Genomic DNA, 19,895 nt, shown 5'->3' with positions numbered 1-19,895 from the left:
CACTCCCATCGAGTACGCCGCGTCTCCTCCTGCCCTCCAAGGAGCAGTGGAAGGGGCCTGTCGCTAGGAAGAGGGTGTGGTGGTGGTGAGCGGGCGAGGGCGCCCAGGTGCCTCCTGGCTCCCCGGCTGGGGGCCGGCAATTAGGAAGGAGGAGGCCTTCCGCGTTGACGGTCATTTACCCAATTGTGCTTTGTGGGATATTCAACCCAAGGAACGTGGTGCCCCTGGCTGAGCGTAAGAGGAAGCCCAAGTTCTCCAAGGAGGAGCTGGACATTCTGGTCACGGAGGTGACCCACCACGAAGCGGTTCTCTTTGGGAGGGAGACCATGCGGCTGTCCCATGCCGACAGGGACAAGATTTGGGAAGGCATAGCTCGGAAAATCACCTCCGTCAGCCAGGTCCCCCGCTCCGTCAAGGACATTAAGCACAGATGGGATGACATGAAACGGAGGACCAAGGACAAGCTGGCCTTCATGCAGAAGTCCCTGTCGGGCCCAGGGGCCGGGGGCCGGGCCCCCGCCATCGTGCTCACTGCCCACGAGAGGGCCATCGAGTCAGCGCTGCTCACAGCCCGGTCCGGGCGCGGCTTCCCCAGGGTGGAACTGGATGGTACCGACAGCCCTTCGACCAGCTGTGAGTACCGCCCGCCTCCCCTCCCCGGGCTGCCCCTGCCTGTTCCCCACCCACTCCTGGCGGAGTCCCCTGCACCCGCCTTCTTTCTCCTGTCCCTCTGCCTCGCCCAGTCTTTCCGTCCTTCCCTCCCTCCCCCACTTCTGTCCTCTCTACCTCTTTCCCTTCACTCATTCGAGAATATTTCCTGAACACCGTGCCGGGAGTTGCGCTGGGAGCTGGGAAGACAGAGATGGGCATAAAACCTACCCTAGGGCTTCCCTGGTGGCGCAGTGGTTGAGAGTCCGCCTGCCGATGCAGGGGACACGGGTTCGTGCCCCGGTCCGGGAAGATCCCACATGCCGCAGAGCGGCTGGGCCCGTGAGCCATGGCCGCTGGGCCTGCGTGTCTGGAGCCTGTGCTCCGCAACGGGAGAGGCCACAGCAGTGAGAGGCCCGCGTACCGCAAAAAAAAAACAACAAACCTACCCTGCCCCTGCTCTTGGGACGTTCCTTAAACTCGTGAGAATAAACACACTTTAATTAAATAATTGCGCAAGGAAATTTGAAAGAAGGCATGAAGGACAAATACAGGAGGTACTGAGAGCAGGGCTGACTACTTGGGTGTGCGGCCCGTCGCTCTCAAGGCCGGAGCTGGGCTGACTGCTCCTCGGTTGCCTTCCTGAAACTCAGACTAGTTTCTGAACGAGGCGCCCGCATTTTCGTGTTGCATTCGACCCTGCAGATTATGTAGCGGCCCGTCTGAGCGCAGGAGCGGTGGACTGGCCATCCACCGAGGCTGGGGAAGGCTCCCGGGAATGACAGTTGAACTGAGACCAAGGGTGAGGAAGAGTTAAGCCTGCCGGTACGCGTGGGCCGTGGGGCGCAGCGCAGGGGAGGGGAGGGCCTCGCAGGCAGAACAGCATGTACGAGGCCCCGAGGCCCTGCATCAGGAAGGCGCTTGGCACGTTCCAGGAACAGAGAGGAGCCAGGGAAGCCCCGTGTAGCAGGCGAGGGGGAGGGGCGCGAGAGGAAGCCAGCCAAGTCCCAGGCCCCGAAAGCTCAGTCCTTTCTGTCTGTGTATTCCGAGTGTCTTTATTTCTGTGTTATTTCCACACTCCCCTCCGCGGTGCCACTCTGCCTTCTCTCCTCTCTGCACTCTGCCTCTTTCTTCCCACCAACCCCCCCCACAAACCCCCGCCCCAGGGCTCTTACTAGGACCCCCTCTCTGTGCTCTGGGTCCCCTCTGCATGGCCCCCTCCACCCCTCTGCTCCCCAGCACGCGTCTCCCTCTTTCCCCTCTGCTTCCTGTGTCTCAGGATGAACTTGGATGCCAAGGGTTGGGGGGTGTGGAATCTCCTGGCCTACACGGGGCGTCCTTTGGGGCTGTAGTGCTTATCGGGGCTCACCAGAAGGGGGAGCACTCGAGGCCCTTCCCTGCTGGGGCTGCACCCCTTCAGCTGTGCTTCTGCACAGACCTGCCCCCCACTCGCAGCCCGCGGTCCCAGCTGGAGGCTGTCTGGCTTGTGAGAGACCAGTCGGGCAGCAGGGCTCCAGGAACACCAGCCCTCGGGAAGGTGGTTCACAAAGACCCAGCCTCCCCTCCCCAGGCCCCTTGCCGCAGGGAGCTTGCTAATTTCCTGTCTGGCCGGGGCTCCTGACAGGTGGCCGTTCGGAGTCAGATATTGGGAGCTAGGAGAGAAGGAGGAGACCATCCGGTCCCGCTTCCATGTTGTCCAGATGAGGTAGTTAAGCTCCAGACACAGAGGTGGTCTCAGAGCCTGATTCAGAATGAGGACTTGACCCTGGGTCTGCCAGCTCCCGCTGAATCAGTGTATCCGGGAGTTTCAGGATGATGCTACCTAATTATGAGAAAAGGGAGAAGGCTAGCATCTGGTGGAGTCTGTTCCTTAAATTCTGTCTTGCTCATCCTTCCGTCTCCCCGAGACCACAGGTAATGAGGTTACCAAATGTGACCTGAACTGGGTAGGGGGCCCAGGACCCCTCCACCGCAGGCTGGTCCAGGCCTCCTTTTCCCAGCTGCTACGGCACTTGGCTAGGGGCTGGGTAGAATGAGGCCCTGAAAGGGAGGGAGCAGCATCACGGCAGCCCGTCCCACTTCTTTCAACCCCGCCCTTCCAGAATGGGTGTCTGCCAAGTGGGGGTCATGAGGCACTAGGCTCTCTTGCTGTGCTGGCCCAAGTGAGATGCCGGGACCCTTCGGAGGCGTGCGGCTCAGGGCAACGGGAATCTGTCTGTCTTCCTGTCACCTCCCCTGGGGTGGTTCTGAATTCAGCCCCCCAGGTACAGGCAGGGAGGTGTGCCTGTCAGGAGGGTCAGCCTGTATACTTTTCGCTCTTGCTGTGGGAACCAGCTCACGAGAGAGCCGCCGAGACCCGCGTGTGCAGGGCTGGGCCCCTCCCTGTAGCAGTCTGTCTGATGGTCCCTGTGTGCCGTCAGGTGCTCCAGGTAGAAGGGGTGTGTCTGCTCGGGTAGCCTGCCTTGGGGCGCTGAGAGGACGGCAGGGCTGGTCGCCCAGGTAGATCTGCTCTGCATCATCTGGGCTTGTCTGTCCCAGAGCCATCCCTTCCCTTCCTTCTCCAGCCTGTCAGCTTCCCCCTCTATGACCTAAAGCTGCAGATTCCAGCAGGCCCACAAGGTGGCCCCAAGCAGCTCAGCAATGGCCGCATGGAGGCGGGAACTCAGGGCGGCCAAGAGCATCACAGTACCTTTTGGCAGGTGTCGCTCTTCGAGCTTCGCAGAGTGCCTTTCTGTCTGTCCTCCTGTGTAGTCTTAACAACCCTGCTAGGTGGGCAAGTGGTCGGGGAGGTAGGCAGAGCAGTTGTTACCTTTGCTTTGCAGAAACTGAGCCGCAGAGAGAGGAAGTGAGCCCTTGGGTCGACGTGCCATCCCTGGGGCTGGGGTCCCACTAGAAAGTTGCTGTTCCTGTACAAGGAAGGGGACCTGGGGACCTGGGCACTGTTCATGCTCACCTGTCTCCCCAGGCGTGCCTGGCCCAAGCACCTCAGGGATCTAGGGAGCAGGTGCTTCTCTACGGGTTGGGGGGGGGGGGCAGGTGCCGGACGAGGCTGAGGGGTAGCAGGGTGGGGGGAGGCTAGGTAACTTTGGGGGGTGCGTCCGAGCCCAGGGCTGCCTTCTTTCTCGCAGTTGTAATCAATTGCCCTTCTTTGTTTTTTTGTCCCCCAAGATGATGAAGATGAGGAGACGCCCGGGCCCTCGAGGCAGCCCCTCCGGGGGCCCCTGCAGCCGTCGCCAGAGGAAGAGGCCTGCCTGGCCAGGCCCGCCCTGCTCCTCTCTTCTTCCTCCTCTGACCAGTCCGAGACAGTGGGCCGCAAGCCCGAGGCCCTGCCCCGGCCCTCGCCTCAGGCCCAGGCCACCTGCAGGGCCCCTCGGCCACACACCGGCCCACCCAGCACAGGCCTAGACTGGCAGCTGTTCCACACCCACACCCAGCAGACTGAGGTGTTTCGGCAGTTCTGCCAGGAGCTGGTGACCGTGCACCGGGACATGGCAAGTGGCATGCGGGCCATCGGCCAGGCCATGGCCGAGCTGACCAGCCGTGTCAGCCAGATGTGCCAGACGCTGACAGAGATCCGGGATGGGGTCCAGGCATCTCAGCGGGGGCCTGACGGGGCAGCGCCCGCAGGCTCCACCCCCCGGGCCGAGGCTCCCCCAGCGGAGCCCCCAGAGGCGCCCCCAGCGCCGGCCCACGCACGGACTACCAGGTCTCGGAAGAGGAAGCACAGTTTGTAAGCCGGCCAGTCTGCGCTGGGAGGAAGAGAGATGGAGGAGGGGTGTCTGGCCCTGAGACAGGGGCCAGTCTCTTGTGTCCAGGATCGAAGACCCTTGTAGGGTGTTGGGGGGACTGTCATCTCCTCACTGCGTACAGGTTGGCTGCCCTGGGCTCAGCCCTACTCCCTCATCTTTGCCAGGTGCTCAAGATGCAGGAGAAGCTGCCTGCCTGATGCTTGCTTGGCCTGAGGGTCGGCCTCCTCCTGGTCTGCACCCCACAGCAGCAGGCCTTGCAGGGAAAGGGGGAGCGAGAGTGGGGGGCATCCGAATGGAATCCCGCTCTCCGTCCTCAGGGCTGCCGCATCAGCCTCCCCGGCCCTGAGGCTGCTGCTTTCGAGGAGGGTGAGGCCTGAGAATGGGCAAGCAGAGCTCAGCCCTTCCAGGAGGGCTCTGTCCTCCCCTCCCCCAGGGCTCTGAGCCCCGGCGGGTGGCGCCTCAGCCTTGGCCTTCCGCTTGCCCTCGCTCGTGTGCTCAGCTGCCGTGCTTGCCTTTTGTGGGGCCGGGAGAAGAGGGGGTGGCGTCGGAGGAAGGGGAGACTGCCTGGCATTCTTAGAGCCCTGTATGTCTCTCCCTGCGCTCGCAGACGTGTGATCTCAGTGGGTCCTCAGGACAGTGCGCGAGGCAGCCACGTCGGGTACTGTGATCAACTTTATTACCATCGTCATCTGCATTTCATACACATGAAACAGTAGTCGGTCGCGGGGCCAGGACTGGAAGCCAGGTCTGTGGACTTTTCCAGCTCCCCTGTCAGAGACCAGATGTGGGACTTGGGAGGGGGGTTGCTCCTGCCCCTGCCCAGCTCTTCGGGGTTTCAGTGGGAGGCCACAGCAGCGTTCAGGGCGCGAGTCCACCCCACCCCGCCCCGGCACGAAGGCTGGCAGCCAGTGGCTGGGGAGAAGTAGGGCCTAGGTCTCGGGATCCAGAAGGCGACCCCTCTTCTGGCCCCTCCCAAGCCCAGCAGGGCTCCTGTCCCGTTCCAGGTCCCAGCATGCCTTGCCTCTGCTTGCTTGGGCTGCGTATGCATTAGCTACACACATCTCGAAGCTTCGTGTTTGGGTTTGGAGTGTGGGGAGAGAGCCCGGTTCTTAGAGTTAGGGCGGGAGGCGGGGAGTGGCGGATGCAAGCTCAGCTCTGACGTGGGTGCAGCTCAGCTGTGTGTCCTCTTTGCTCCCTGGCCTGAGGCTGACTCATATCCCAACCCTCCATCCTGCCACACCTGCCCCCTAGAGCCAGAGTTGGGTGGGGGCTGGGAGGACTGCTATGCCCAGGGCCTGCTGCCGCCATTCCTGGAGTCCTGCTTCTCACCCCAGCCCAAGCTTAGCCCCGTGGCGGGAGAATGGAGGGCAACTGCAACGTCCCTGTGTCCTGGGCTCCTTCTCCCAGCCTGTGGTTCTCTGGGGGTTCCTGCTCCCCCTGTCCGACAGCCCGATGGCTTGACTATTGCCTGGCATTGCCTTGCCCTCCGATGCTGGAATCAAAGATTGCCTTCCCAAGTATTTTTGTTAAGATGGCAATAAAAAGAAATTGATCTCACACTTGGAACACACCCGGTCTCCAGGATCTTTCTTTGGTGTATATTCTCTTTCTTCGCTTCCTGCGGAAACCTCGAGGCCCCCGAAGCAGGGGTTAGATGACCGAGGAGAAGTGTGTTGCTGAGGGAGACTCAAGCGCCCCTGGTGCTTCCCAGATCTCATCAGCTCTCAGCTGCCCTGTGTTCAGCACCCTTAGAGGAAAGGAAAGGAAAGGAACTGATGGGCCGAGGTGGACAAAGCATCCACGTATGAAACCGTTTCACTATATTTAATTTCTCTGCAAATCGAAAGTGAGATGTCGCTCAATGAATTCTACCTTTTTTTCCCTAAAGGTATGTCAGGGGTCCTGGGGAAAAACCCCACCATTTCTGGCAGGAGACTGCAGAAGGGTCAGGGGCTGTCCACTTGCCAGGGTACTTCAGGGACCACCCTGAGGCACTCACTTTTTTTTTGGTCACCTCCCCACTGATCTGGGTATCTGACTGTCACAGGTAAGGCCCTGCCCACCTAGAGTTGAGGCTTCTCAAAGTAATTGAAATGGCTTCCTCTGGCTCCCCTTGAGAGTCTCCTCAGCAGGAAAGGGACCCCCTGATCCGTGCATTGCCCTGGCTTGCTTCCAGTCACAGGGAGAGGTTCTCCCAGGCAGGAAATACCCATGTCCTGACCAGGGATCCATCCGCTTTCTGGAAGATTCCAGGCTGCTTTAACCAGACCTCGGAATCCAGGTCATCCTCTGCCATTCTTGACCAAAAAGCATGGTCAAGGAAATCAAGATTTTCCGATCTCCAGGAGATACAGAGGTTCTGTGAAGCCGGGCCTAGGGTCTTTCCCACCAAGGTCAGGGTACTAAGCAGTGACTGGCTGGCCTCTCCCTCTGGTCCTGGGGAGGGAAAGGGGCCAAGTTGAAAGCAAAGGGGACAGAGAGATGAAGAGACTTGTCAACTTCAGATGGAAAAGATTTCAGTTTCTTTTTCTTGGCTTCAGTGGGGCTAGCACGTCAAACAGGAAGGTGAAACTGGAGCTGGTGGATGGAAATGCATGGGCAGCCAATTTCAGCTTAAGATGGGGACATCCGCCACTAAGAGTCTGAGGCCTCCAGCCATGCCAAGGACTGGCTGCGTGGTGTTCTGTTAGAGTCCGGGTGACCATCTAGTGGGTGGATGCATGACCCAAAGACCTTCCCAGCCCAGAGACCTCAATGCATGTGAAAATACAGAGCCCAGCCTCTTCTTGGTCAGTCTTTCCTCATCTCTGCCTCAGTGACTGGGGCAGCTTCCTTTCCATCGGAGGCATAGCCACTGAGTGAGGGTGTCTGAGCCCGGCCTTTGTCTATCCCTTCCAACAAAACGGACGCCCCTTGGGTTATTTTCCTCTCTTGAGTTGGAACTGATAGCCATTTCCTGGCCCAGCTAGAAAATATGGTGCACTGGATAAGACACAGTGGATGAGGTCTGAAAAGTGTTGTCTTCGTGCTTATCTAGCCAATACCCAAAGTCAGCAAAGAGTTTGGAATAAAAACAATCCATTATCATCGTGAAAGTTTCAGTCCAGAGCCGCCCCTCCACCGCCACTCCCCGCCCACCCCCTCGATTGCTTCAAAGGGTCTGATTCGAAAAGCTATCAAATAAGCACCAGTATTTACAGATCAGCCTGTGCTATGCATCTTCCATCCCCCTTCTGACATACTCTGTGCCTTCCCTCCAATGAAGTAGTGACCTGGAAACTACTTCAAATAGAAAGATTTTTCACTCCCTGGAAGCCTTCTGTTCCGGGAAGGGCTCTTGTTCACCCGCAGCCGTGTAATGGGACAGGCAGGCCTCCTCATACAGGGACTGTTGTGTGGGAACAGGATTCTTGGAGTGGATCAAGCCATTGGGTGTTACTGCAAAATACTTACAATGGGGAGGCCTGACTAGAAGTAATTGGGGTTGGGACGTAGCTGGCTCCATTTAGCTTTACCTCAAAAATGATGTAGCGTAAACATCTTCTCAGGGAGAGCAGATTGTTACGATTCACTGAGAGTTCCCATATATAGCTTATTGCAAATGCCAACTTGCAGAACAACCCAGTACAACTGGATGCTGAACCAGTTTTGATCTTTGAAGATACTTCGTGATCCATACAAAGATTTGGAGCTCTCTTCCTAAATATTTCTAAAAATTTTATTGAAGTCTAGTTGATTTATAGTGTTGTGTTCATTTCTGCTGTACAGCAAAAGTGATTCAGTTATACAGATATACATTCTTTTTCATATTCTTTTCCATTACCGTTTATCACAGGATATTGAATATAGTTCCCTGTGCTCTACAGGAGGACCTCTATTCCTAAATATTGATTCTTGCTGGGTAGGAAAACACCAGAAGTTGGAAGGGGAGATTGACTTGAATCTTTCTAAGCCTTCTGACGTCCTCACCAAGTTGCTCTTTGGAATACATCCCTGATAGTTACGTGTTTCTCATCTACCTTTTCTCTCTTTAAGTTGAGTGCCAGAGAAAACAATTCTAGCTTTTAGAGCCTGACAGCTGTTTAGAGACTGAAAAAAGAAAAGACTGTATTCTTCTTTCCTTGTGCTCTATGATTTAAGTGATTCTTGTTAGAAAAAACATGAGTGATGGTTTGCCTTCTGTGTCTGGGAATAGCAAAGTTTGGATCTAACTCAGTTCCATGCTGTGCTCACCACTAGGTCAATTCCCAGACTCTTGCTGAACTGGGGACTAGAAAATAGTTTGCACATTCAGAAGAAATCTCACGTATGAAGAAAAGGCAGACTTCCGCCGTTGGAGAGTTGAGATTGTATGTGAGGGGCACTATGCCTGGGGTACCACAAATGTAGATTCCCAATGCTGCTGGCCACCACCACCGTCACCACTGCCACCCTGTACTGCAATTGGCGTTGGTGTATGTCTTTTCCTTTTTTAGGGGGTGAGGGAGAGGGAGTAACAGTAATAATTGCTTATGAGGAAGACTTGGAAAGTACAGAAAATTACAAAGAAGTAGAACCACGTATAATGGATAATCACTGTTAAAACAGTGGTGTGTTTCCTTCAAGCAGTTTACCCAGGCTTGTTTGTAAAGCATGATTAGAACCATAATATAAATAGCTTTGAGTCCTGTTGTTCCCACTCTGCCTTATATCAGGACCATTTTTCCATGTCATGAAAGATTCTTTGAAAACATTTTTCTGTAGATGAGTAACATTCCTTTGTACAAATATACCATGGTTTATTCAGTTGTTTCTCTAGTATCAGAAGTTTAGATGTTCTAGCTTTTGCTGCATTATAAACAGTGGAACAGTCAGCGTGGCGGTATGCATTTTGCATTCTTGTTCCACACCTTAACGTTCTGGTGTTCTTTTTTAAATTCTACAAATATTGTGGAAAAACCCAAATGAAATAAAATTTACCATTTTAACCATTTTTAAGTGTAAAGTTCAGTGGTATTCAGTACATTCACACTGTTGGGCAACCATGACCATTATCCCTCCCCATAACCCTTTCCATCTTCCCCAACTGAAGCTCTGTTCCCATTCAACGCTAGCTCCCTATTCCCCCCTCCCCCATCCCCTGGCAACCACCATCCTACTTTCTGTCTCTGTGAATTTGACTACTCATATAAGTGGGATCCTGTAGTATTTGTTGTTTTATGACTGGCTTATTTCACTTGGTATGTGTCGTCAAGGATCATTCATGTTGTAGCGTGGGTCAGAGTTTCCTTCCTATTTATGGCTGACTAATATCCCATTGGGTGTATATTACCACATCTTATTTATCCATTCATCCATCAGTTGACACTTGGGTTGCTTCCACCTTTGACTATTGTGAATAATGCTGCTGTGAACGTGAATGAACAAATACTTGTTCGAGTCCCTGTTGCCAAGTCGTTTCCCAAAGTGTCGTGCCAGCTTATGCTCCACCCTTAGTATGGGAGACCCTAGTCTTGCCACCTTTACCAATACAGAGCTTGCAATGTAAAAAAGTTCTCTGTGCCAACAAGACAATGCGCTGCTTTGTGCCTCTTTTCTTATTAGTGATGCTGAATCCTTTCATTTGTTCATTATCCATTTGGATTTATTTCTGTGAATTATTGTTTCCCTTGGACTGCTCCAAGTACAGTTCTTTGGGCTGTGCCAGTCGCACAGACTTTGATTTCTTCCCTGGCTTTTGAGACAAATCATAGCATAAGGAAAAGAAGTTTGTTTTTGACTACAAATTTCCTAGGCACTTGGATACCACAGAACCCTAAAACTCCAAATAATTTCCTCTTGCCTGTTTGATCTGTACATCTCCACCTCTCTACAGATATTGCATCATCTCACCTTTTGGAGGCGAGTGAGGTGGCAGGTTGGATATGGGAAATGTCATTTCAGGGAGGATGGGTGAGGTCCATAGATTCTGAGGGTCTGACAGAACTTTAAAGGTTATCTGGGCATTGCTGAGTTGGTGCTTTACATGCCCACATAGGAGCTGTGAGTTCTAGTGAGAAAAACATGGACCTCAATGCTCAATCTCCCATTTATTAGCTGTGTGACCTTAGGCAAGTCACTTAGCCTCTCTGAGCCTCAGTTTCCTTACCTTCAAATGACCTGGATTAACCTGTGGTTGCTCACATCTCCTTGCCTTTCCCTACCTCCCCTGTCCCCACTGGACCCTCTATTTGTAAAGATTTTGGTCTTCAGCATTTGTTAATTGATCTCGTGGGCACCCTTTTCACATAGGCTTTGTGACATTCTGAGGACAGTTCAAGGATCTCGCCCTTACCACCATCAGAGGCCTGCGGGTATCTGGGGATGCCTGCGGTTAAAAGTTAGGGAAGAACGGTTTTCCAATCACCTGTATATCTGGTATTGAACCTCGTATTTACCAGAACCTAGGAGGTAGGAAGGGCAGGTGTCATTTCCAGTCCCAGAAAACAGAGATTCTTAGAGGTTCAAAGGCTTGCTTGAAGTCCACAGAACAGTGAGACAAGGGACTGGCTCCAGCTGGAGTGCCTTTCCTCGGCAGGGAAGCCGCTCTGTAGACTTTTGCAGATACCCGCACGCTCATAGGCGGCTAGCCGCTGGCACCTGCCCGGCACCGCGCCTGGTACCGGCAGGCACTCGCCGAAGAGTGGCCCGCGCGTTCTTACCTGTCCCCCTCGCCCCCAGGTACGTGGTCATCTCCCGGGAGGAGAGGGAGCAGAACCTGCTGGCGTTCCAGCACAGCGAGTGCATCTACTTTCGGGCGTGCCGGGACATCCGGCCCGGGGAGCGGCTGCGGGTCTGGTACAGCGAAGACTACATGAAGCGCCTGCACAGCATGTCCCAAGAGACCATCCACCGCAACCTGGCCAGAGGTGAGTGCCCACACCCAAGGGAGGGCCACGCCCACTGCCAAGCCCCAGGGGAGGCCAGAAATGCTTCTCTAGGAGCTTCCTAGGAAAACCGATGGGAAATACAGTACACCAGCAATGGGGAGACCCAGAGGGACTCAGGGGAACTGATGGGCTAGGTAGGAGCAGCCGCTCTTGCACCGCTCGTGGCCACCCGGTGTGTCCCCTCCCTCAGACATGGTCAGAAGCCCTTTAATAAACGTTTCAGAGGATCAGGGAGAGAGACAATTCTCCAATGCCAAGCATATAAGTTTAATCAAAATTGATTCTGTTTCCCCGACTCAAATTGATGGAAGGATGTTGTGAACTGCCACTGGCTCAATAATAGGTGACATTTGCTAAGTACTTAGTACGTGCTAAGCAGGTTTTCTATGGTGTCCCGTGTAATCGCTCTAGTAGCACCTGCCCGATAAGTGCCCAGTGAGAGTTAGATGGTCATCTACGTAACACATTAGAACGTCTGTCTTGACCATCGTAAGCCCTCAGCTGTGAACTTTAATACTAATGATAGCATGTGGGTTATTGTCCCCACCTTACAAATGTAGAAACCGAGCATCAGATAAATACAGTGACTCCCCCAGAATCCCATGGCGAGCAGGGGCAGAGCTAGGTTCCCAACCCACATCTGTCTGAGTCCAGGGTCTAAGCTCTAACCTACAGTGTTAGAAGGCCTCCCAGACAAAACTAGTTTCTTCCCTGCTTCCTCCTGGTCTCATTCCTGGCAGTCCTAATGATATGCCGTGAAAGAACAATCTCTGTTAGGAGAAGAAGATTGGAGGGAGGTGGGTGGTGGCCTGGTGGGTGGGTATCCATCCAGGCTCCATTTAACTGAGTCATTTGAAAGTGGTTTAAAATACTCCCCAGCTCCTAGGCCTTTCTTACCTCTTTACTCCATCCTCAGCCATGCCAGGGCAAACGGGTGAGCCCAAGGTCCTTTTTCCAGCAGGACCTTCCTTACACTAAAACCACATATCCAAAGACCCAGAGTCCATCTGGTCCCGGGAACCAAGCCTATACCCAAGCCCCACCATATCATGTTTCTGACCAATCTACTTATTGGAAGTAAAGCTTCATTTAGAGCATGAGGGGAAGAGATGAAAAGGGGGTAAGAGTGACCCATTGGAAGTAAGCTGTCTTCAAAACCAAAACAGAGCAAAGCGAATTGTGGACATTGAGTGCACAACTGCTGCCTGACTTGGTAAAAGGTATCTGGTGATTGGATGAGCAGTGAAAGGAGACCCAATAGATACCCTCATCTCTTGTTTTCTTTGGAGCTGGGTGTTAGGCACGTACATGCCGATTATACTTGGGAAGGCATGTGTCTGTGACATGATTGCCGTGGTTTCCACTTGACTTCTGGAGATGCCACGTAAAAAAGTGTCTGATGCGTAGTACATCCTCCGTAAATCTTGGTTGAATGGATAAAAGAAGAAGTGAATGAAGACCACCAAGAAATCTCCAAAAGAAGCATATCACCAGAAGAAGAGAAAACCAAGAGAAGTCATATCCGAGGACATGGCTTCCATCCCTTGGCCATGATCTTCTTGAATTCTTCTGGATTTGTAATGTCCTTTCTTCCCCGTGTCTACTCCAGAGCACCTCAAGCTGCTTCATCCTCAGAGAGCCCTGAGACCCAAGGGGAGCGCTCAGAGAAGGGCATCAGCTTTCAGGGGTGGTTCAAAGGAGCGTGGCAGACAGACTTGAAATGAGATAAACCAAGATGTGTGAAGATACAGGAGGAAGGAGTGTCTATTCCTGGCCAGGCTGAGAAGTAGGAAACACGAAGGAAACTGGAAGCCACCCATGGGGCAGGGCCAGAGCAGAGGGTGGACTTGGCCGTAAAGCCCTTGGGAAGCAGCCGTGGAGCTCGGTGGCCTTTAGACGTGTGTCCCTGTAGCCTGTAGCTTCGGCAGGCTCTGACACGGTTAGTGGTGGCTTAGATCTGTGTGCCAGTTCTGCTCTGTAGGGGGCGCTCCCCACGCTCAACCACTCAAGGTCTTACGTGGGAGGAGGCTTCTTTGGAATTGGAGGCTGGAGCCTTGGTGAAGTCCAGAGCATGACTTATGAGCTCTTATTAAGTAGAGACATTGGTTGGAGCCCAGAACTGCTTCCTGAAGAGTATAAATTATTCCTCTGTGGTTATCTTTTAAGGATAGGATGCATCTAATACATGTATTCAAAGAATTTACGTTTTTTGTCTACTTTGGGTCATTGATTTTCTTTGTGGTGTTTCCCTCATGTTTTATGGAGGCTTTAGAATCAACTTCATAATGCTTAAAGATTTTTTTTGACCCATAGATTTTTCCGGGAGCCTTGAGCCCAAAGAAATCGCCTGCTCATCCTAGGAAATTTGAATAACCTTGTCCTTGAGTACAGATGCATGAGGAATCCCCGGTGATGCGTATCCTGGACCTCCTGAGATCCTCAGCTACTTGCTGCCTGATTGGTCCATGAGAGAGTGAAAGGGTGGCCTTTCACTTTCAGAGATTCTGATGGGCAAGTGTCTGATCTGTAAGGCGAACGAGTTGCATCTTTGAAAAGTTCTCTTCACCTCCACCCTCAGATGTTATAGAAACAAGGCTGCGGGGAGCTGCCTGAGCTCAAGAGCCTTGGAGCCTTCAGGAGATAAGGTCGTTCCTTAGGTGTTCGTGTGAGGACAGAAAAGGACCATCCTGAATAGGCTGCTCCCTTCTGTGCTGTGACCTGTGGGAAACCTGGAGTCATACACGGGCCAGGGTCCATCACCCTATGCCAGCTGTGGGATGCCAAGGCTTGGTCACAGCACGGGACATCTGGATTGCACATGGAGAGCCCTTGGCCTTCACTCGGAGGCCTTGAGCAAACGCAGCTCTCAGAAGCCTAATGACAACATATATTCAGGTCAAGACGTTGGTCAGAGTCACATCTCCCAGGGCCCCGCCCCTGATCTAGGAAGCCTTTGAGAGTTCTAGCTCCATAGACGGCTGTCAGGACCTTCTGAGGGTCCCTCTTAGCATCTGTCGCCCCAGGCAGCATCTATACATCTATAGCAATTTATGCAACTGTGTTGGCCATTTTGAAAAATCAGGCTAACATTTGCTGGGGTGTTCACCAAGGTCTTTGACGTCATTTACATGATAGAAATAGAAAAGGAAATGTCCTTAGAATTGTCAGGTAAGGACACACAGCTACTGTAGTTTGAGCGTGTGTTGGGTCCGCGTGGGCGTGTCGTGCTCTATCGTGCTGGGGGGCTGCCATCTTGGAGCTCACAGCCGCTGTTGGTATGCCCGACTTCCCTTTTCTTCCTGCCTCGGTCATCCGTGAGAGCCACAGAGGTTCAGGCCGTGCTTCCTCACATAATCCAAGGCTTCCGGTTCCTGGGAGAATTAGAAAGGACGGTTGCTATAAGGCAGACTTTGCCCTAACAGGGCTGTCTCCCAGGAGTCAGGGAGGAGGGAGGAGTGGGCCTCAGTGTTTCGTGTGTACCTTTTACCAAGTCAAAGCAGCCATCTTCCGATTGCTGGGACTGGAGGAGCAGCCTGGAGGGGTGGGGACTCCACATGCACTTAGCTGAGCTATGGTACCACCCACCTGGCTAATCACGTGGGATACCATCTTCTAGGACGACAGGATGGCCAGTTCCTTAACTTTCAACTCCCTGCCCCTATAGCGTTTGCTCAACTTATAAACATAGAGCTTCTACACATAAAGCTCCATGGAAACAGTCTCTTTAAAAAGAGTTCTTCCCACTTTTTCGGGTCCTTTGACTCTAGACTCCGCGGTCCATTGAGTAACCCACCTCCCTTTTTGCCACATCTGCTCCATTAGGCCAGACCCAGAGGGATGTGTCAAGCGACTTCCTGAGAGGAGCGCTTCGTTTTCTGTTGGTTTCTCCTCTTTGGGGCTTTTCCCCACTTCCTCACACCCTGGTTTTCCTTCCTAGGAGAGAAGAAGTTGCAGAGGGAGAAGTCTGAGCAGGCTCTGGATAACCCAGAAGACCTGAGGGGTCCCCTGCAGCTCCCTGTGTTGAGACAGGGCAAAAGTCCCTACAAGCGTGGCTTTGATGAGGGGGACGTGCACCCCCAGGCCAAGAAGAAGAAAATCGACCTCATTTTCAAGGATGTGTTGGAGGCCTCACTGGAATCTGCAAAGGTAGAAGCCCACCAGCTGGCACTGAGCACCTCGCTGGTCATCAGGAAGGTCCCCAAGTACCAGAACGACGCCTACAGTCAGTGTGCAATGACTGTGTCACATGGCGTGCAAAATGTCACCCGGACCCAGGGAGAAGGAGACTGGAAGATCCCCCAAGGGGTTTCCAAGGAGGCAGGCCCACTGGAGGATGAAGAGGAGGAGCCTTCGTCGTTCAAGGCCGACAGTCCCGCCGAGGCCTCCCTTGCATCCGACCCTCACGAGCTGCCCACCACCTCCTTTTGCCCTAACTGTATTCGCCTAAAGAAGAAGGTCCGGGAACTCCAGGCCGAACTAGACATGCTTAAGTCTGGCACGCTTCCTGAGCCCCCCACCTTGCCAGCACAGGTACTGGAGCTCCCCGAATTCTCAGACCCCGCAGGTAAGTTGGTGTGGATGAGACTGTTGTCAGAGGGAAGAGCACGTGGTGGGCAGTGTGGAGGGGGGCCTGGCGCTCCCCAGGGGAGCCACCTTTGGGGAGACCTGGGGCGTGGAGCTCGGAGATGGGTGCCGGCCGCAGTGCACGCCCTCGGGTGCCTCCGACGGGCCGCCTTACAGCTCGGGTGGGGCTTTGGGTCTTGCCCTTGTATCCTCCTCGTCAATAAAGGAAGTTCTGCTGCAGGAGGGGTGTGTGCTGTGTTCTTGACCCCTTGCCTTTCTCCAGTGTCTTACCCCAAAGCCCAACTTCCAAACCCAATCTTCCTCTCTCCCAGTCTCAGGCAGGCCGTCCCGTGGGGGAGAGCCCCCGGCCTTACCGACGGCGATACAGGGCATTTAGTTGCCTTCGCTGCTTTCTGTTGGCTGCCTGCATCTTTTAGGGATGCTCAACCACAAGGAGGTTTTCTCAGTACGCACCTGCAGCTGAGTTAGAGAGTTACCTAGCACTTCCTATTTTAACCGCACCCCCTATCTCAGAATGAGGTGTTTCAGATGTTCAAAGCACGCATCTTAACTACACTGCATTCTGATCCCGAAATCACTTGGGGCCCGAGCTCCCTTCATTTGAGGGCAGCGCGCCTTCCCCTGACCGCCTTGGTGGTGGGACGCGTCCCACGTCCTGTCCTTGCTGTGTACCACTATGGAACCTCTGACGTGCTCTGTTGCGCCAGCAGCTCTGCCCTCCTAGTTGTGCTGTTCGGCTGATACAGAACATTTAAGTTCCTTGACCACCTACTCGTGGAAGGTGAGGGCAGGCAGCCTGGAGCGCGGTGGCCCCCGGGGCTAATGCACAGAGAGGGTGAGACATGCATGGACGACAGGAGTGCTTCTAAATGAATTCCAGGTTGGGATTCAGTCTGTCATAGGGATCGGCTCCTGTTTCACAGAATGCGACACCTACCTTTTGGGCCCTATCTCCTTCATTTTGGAAATGTCCGTGTTCTTTCCAGCAGGTGTAACTGTTTCTTTCCCATTTGTCTTCCAGCCTCAGAGAGCATGGTCTCCGGCCCTGCCATCATGGAGGACGACGACCAGGAGGTCGATTCGGCAGACGAATCCGTCTCCAACGATATGATGACGGCCACCGATGAGCCCTCCAAGATGTCGTCGGCCACCGGGCGCCGAATCCGGCGCTTCAAGCAGGAGTGGCTGAAGAAATTCTGGTTCCTGCGGTACTCCCCGACCCTCAACGAGATGTGGTGTCACGTCTGCCGCCAGTACACGGTGCAGTCCTCCCGCACCTCGGCCTTCATCATCGGCTCCAAGCAGTTCAAGATTCACACCATCAAGCTGCACAGCCAGAGCAACCTGCACAAGAAGTGTCTGCAGCTCTACAAGCTCCGCATGCACCCCGAGAAGACGGAGGAGATGTGTCGCAACATGACCCTGCTCTTCAACACCGCCTACCACCTGGCCCTGGAGGGCAGGCCCTACCTGGACTTCCGGCCCCTGGCCGAGCTGCTGCGGAAGTGCGAGCTCAAGGTGGTGGACCAGTACATGAACGAGGGAGACTGTCAGATCCTCATCCACCACATCGCCCGGGCGCTGCGCGAAGACCTGGTGGAGCGCATCCGCCAGTCCCCCTGCCTCAGCATCATCCTGGACGGACAGAGCGACGACCTGCTGGCTGACACGGTGGCGGTCTACGTCCAATACACCAGCAGCGACGGGCCCCCGGCCACGGAGTTCCTGTCCCTGCAGGAGCTGGGGTTCTCCAGCACAGAGAGCTATCTGCAGGCGCTTGACCGGGCCTTCTCCGCCTTGGGCATTCGGCTGCAGGATGAGAAGCCCACCGTGGGCTTGGGCATAGACGGGGCCAACGTCACGGCCAGCCTGCGGGCCAGCATGTTCATGACGATACGCAAGACGCTGCCCTGGCTGCTGTGCCTGCCCTTCATGGTACACCGGCCCCACCTGGAGATCCTGGATGCCATCAGTGGGAAGGAGCTCCCCTGCCTGGAGGAGCTGGAGAACAACCTGAAGCAGCTGCTGAGCTTCTACCGTTACTCGCCACGCCTCCTGTGCGAGCTGCGGTCCACGGCGTCCACCCTCTGCGAGGAGACGGAGTTCCTGGGGGACATCCGGGCTGTGAGGTGGATCATCGGAGAGCAGAACGTCCTCAATGCCCTCATCAAGGACTACCTGGAGGTGGTGGCCCACCTCAAGGATGTCAGCAGCCAGACCCAGAGGGCAGACGCCTCGGCCATCGCGCTGGCCCTGCTGCAGTTCCTCATGGACTACCAGTCCATCAAGCTCGTCTACTTCCTCCTGGACGTGATCGCCGTGCTGTCGCGCCTGGCCTACGTCTTCCAGGGCGAGTACCTCCTGGTGTCCCAGGTGGACGACAAGCTCGAGGAGGCCATCCAGGAGATCAGCCGGCTGGCCGACTCTCCGGGGGAGTACCTGCAGGAGTTCGAGGAGAACTTCCGGGAGAGCTTCAACGGGATCTCCGTGAAGAACCTCAGGGTGGCCGAAGCCAAGTTCCAGTCCATCCGGGAGAAGATCTGCCAGAAGACCCAAGTGATCCTGGCTCAGCGGTTCGATTCCCGCAGCCGGATCTTCGTGAAGGCCTGCCAGGTGTTTGACCTGGCCGCCTGGCCCAGGAACAGCGAGGAGCTCATGAGCTACGGCAAGGAGGACATGGTGCAGATCTTTGATCACCTGGAGGCCATCCCCACCTTTTCCCGGGATGTCTGCAGGGAAGGGCTGGACCCCCGGGGGAGTCTGCTGATGGAGTGGCGGGAACTCAAGGCTGATTACTACACCAAAAACGGCTTCAAGGACCTGATCGGCCACATCTGCAAATACAAGCAGAGGTTTCCACTCTTGAACAAGATCATCCAGGTCATCAAAGTCCTCCCCACCTCCACCGCTTGCTGCGAGAAAGGCCGAAACGCCCTGCAGCGAGTCCGCAAAAACCACCGCTCCCGCCTGACCCTGGAGCAGCTCAGCGACCTGTTGACCATCGCTGTCAACGGCCCCCCGATCGCCAACTTTGATGCCAAGCGAGCCCTGGACAGCTGGTTCGAGGAGAAGTCTGGCAACAGTTACACACTGTCGGCCGAGGTCCTCAGCAGGATGTCTGCGCTGGAACAGAAGCCAGTGCTTCAGACCGTGGACCACGGGTCAGAGTTTTACCCGGATATTTAGGGAGCCGGATCGCAGAGTTCACTAAGCTGTTGAATATTTTTTTAACCTATACTCATAAGCTTTGATACATTATATAAATATATATTATATTATATATATATATATACATATATATATATATATATAAACCCACACTGAAAAAATGTTAAAAACCAAGGTGACACGTCCACCAGAAGCTACTGGGAAAGGAATAATGTCAGAAACTGACTCTCGTCTACAAAATTTGGCAGCTGCAACACACGTGGAAACTCATTTTCACTCACAGAAGCATGTGCTGGGGCCACACGTGCTCCCACCTCACAGTCAACCAACCGCATAAGCTAAAATGACGGGTCTGTCATCACCTTAGGTAGCTCATTCTGTTTCTGTTCTCGTTCGGGGGTTGAGGGGTTTGGGTTTGGGTGTATGTTCTTGCCTTTTTTTTTTTCTTGTTTGGTTTCATGAGGGGGGTTTCTTGGCCTCTTCATTGACCGGCTGGTCCAGCTGAATCCGATCTCTCATTTGGGAGAGGGTGGGCTGTGTATCTGGATCGGGGTATTTGACTTTTCCCTCTCCCACCCAACTTCAGCTTGAGAGATTTTCATTCATTTCCTGACCAGCGTTCCTTCACTGTCTCGAAACAAAAGCGTCGGTCAGACTGTGACACCCACCACTCCCTACCCGTGTCGCTTGTCCTGTCCCTTGTCTGTTGAATCCCTCCTTCCAGACCCCTGGATCCTAAACATTTTCCCTGTTATACTGAAGGCAAAATCGCCTTACACCGAGCTTGAAATCCCGGGGACGGGGTGGGGGTGGGGCGTGAGCACCTTGCCTTCCTGTT

General features: G+C 54.3%; 1 protein-coding gene across 3 annotated transcripts in view; it reads left to right on the top strand.

Moving 5' to 3' along the window:
* Positions 1-19,085, top strand: part of PRDM11 (PR/SET domain 11) — an 82,645-nt gene extending 63,560 nt beyond the window's left edge. For 2 of the 3 annotated variants that reach the window (XM_079928878.1, XM_079928879.1), the window contains exons 6-8: positions 11,097-11,284; positions 15,243-15,869; positions 16,911-19,085. In XM_079928878.1, the coding sequence (XP_079785004.1) occupies positions 11,097-11,284; positions 15,243-15,869; positions 16,911-19,075 (2,980 nt within the window). In that variant the 3' untranslated portion in view covers positions 19,076-19,085. Of the gene's footprint in view, positions 1-211; positions 634-3,816; positions 5,952-11,096; positions 11,285-15,242; positions 15,870-16,910 lie in introns of those variants that run through there. The other variant, XM_079928880.1, reaches the window with a different exon arrangement.
* The last annotated feature ends 810 nt before the right edge of the window (positions 19,086-19,895 follow it).

Source organism: Stenella coeruleoalba, assembly GCF_951394435.1.
Source record: "Stenella coeruleoalba genome assembly, chromosome: 8".
Taxonomy (NCBI): domain Eukaryota; kingdom Metazoa; phylum Chordata; class Mammalia; order Artiodactyla; family Delphinidae; genus Stenella; species Stenella coeruleoalba.
The sequence above is the reverse complement of the archived record's forward strand: the minus strand, read 5'-3'. Positions and strand labels throughout refer to the sequence as shown.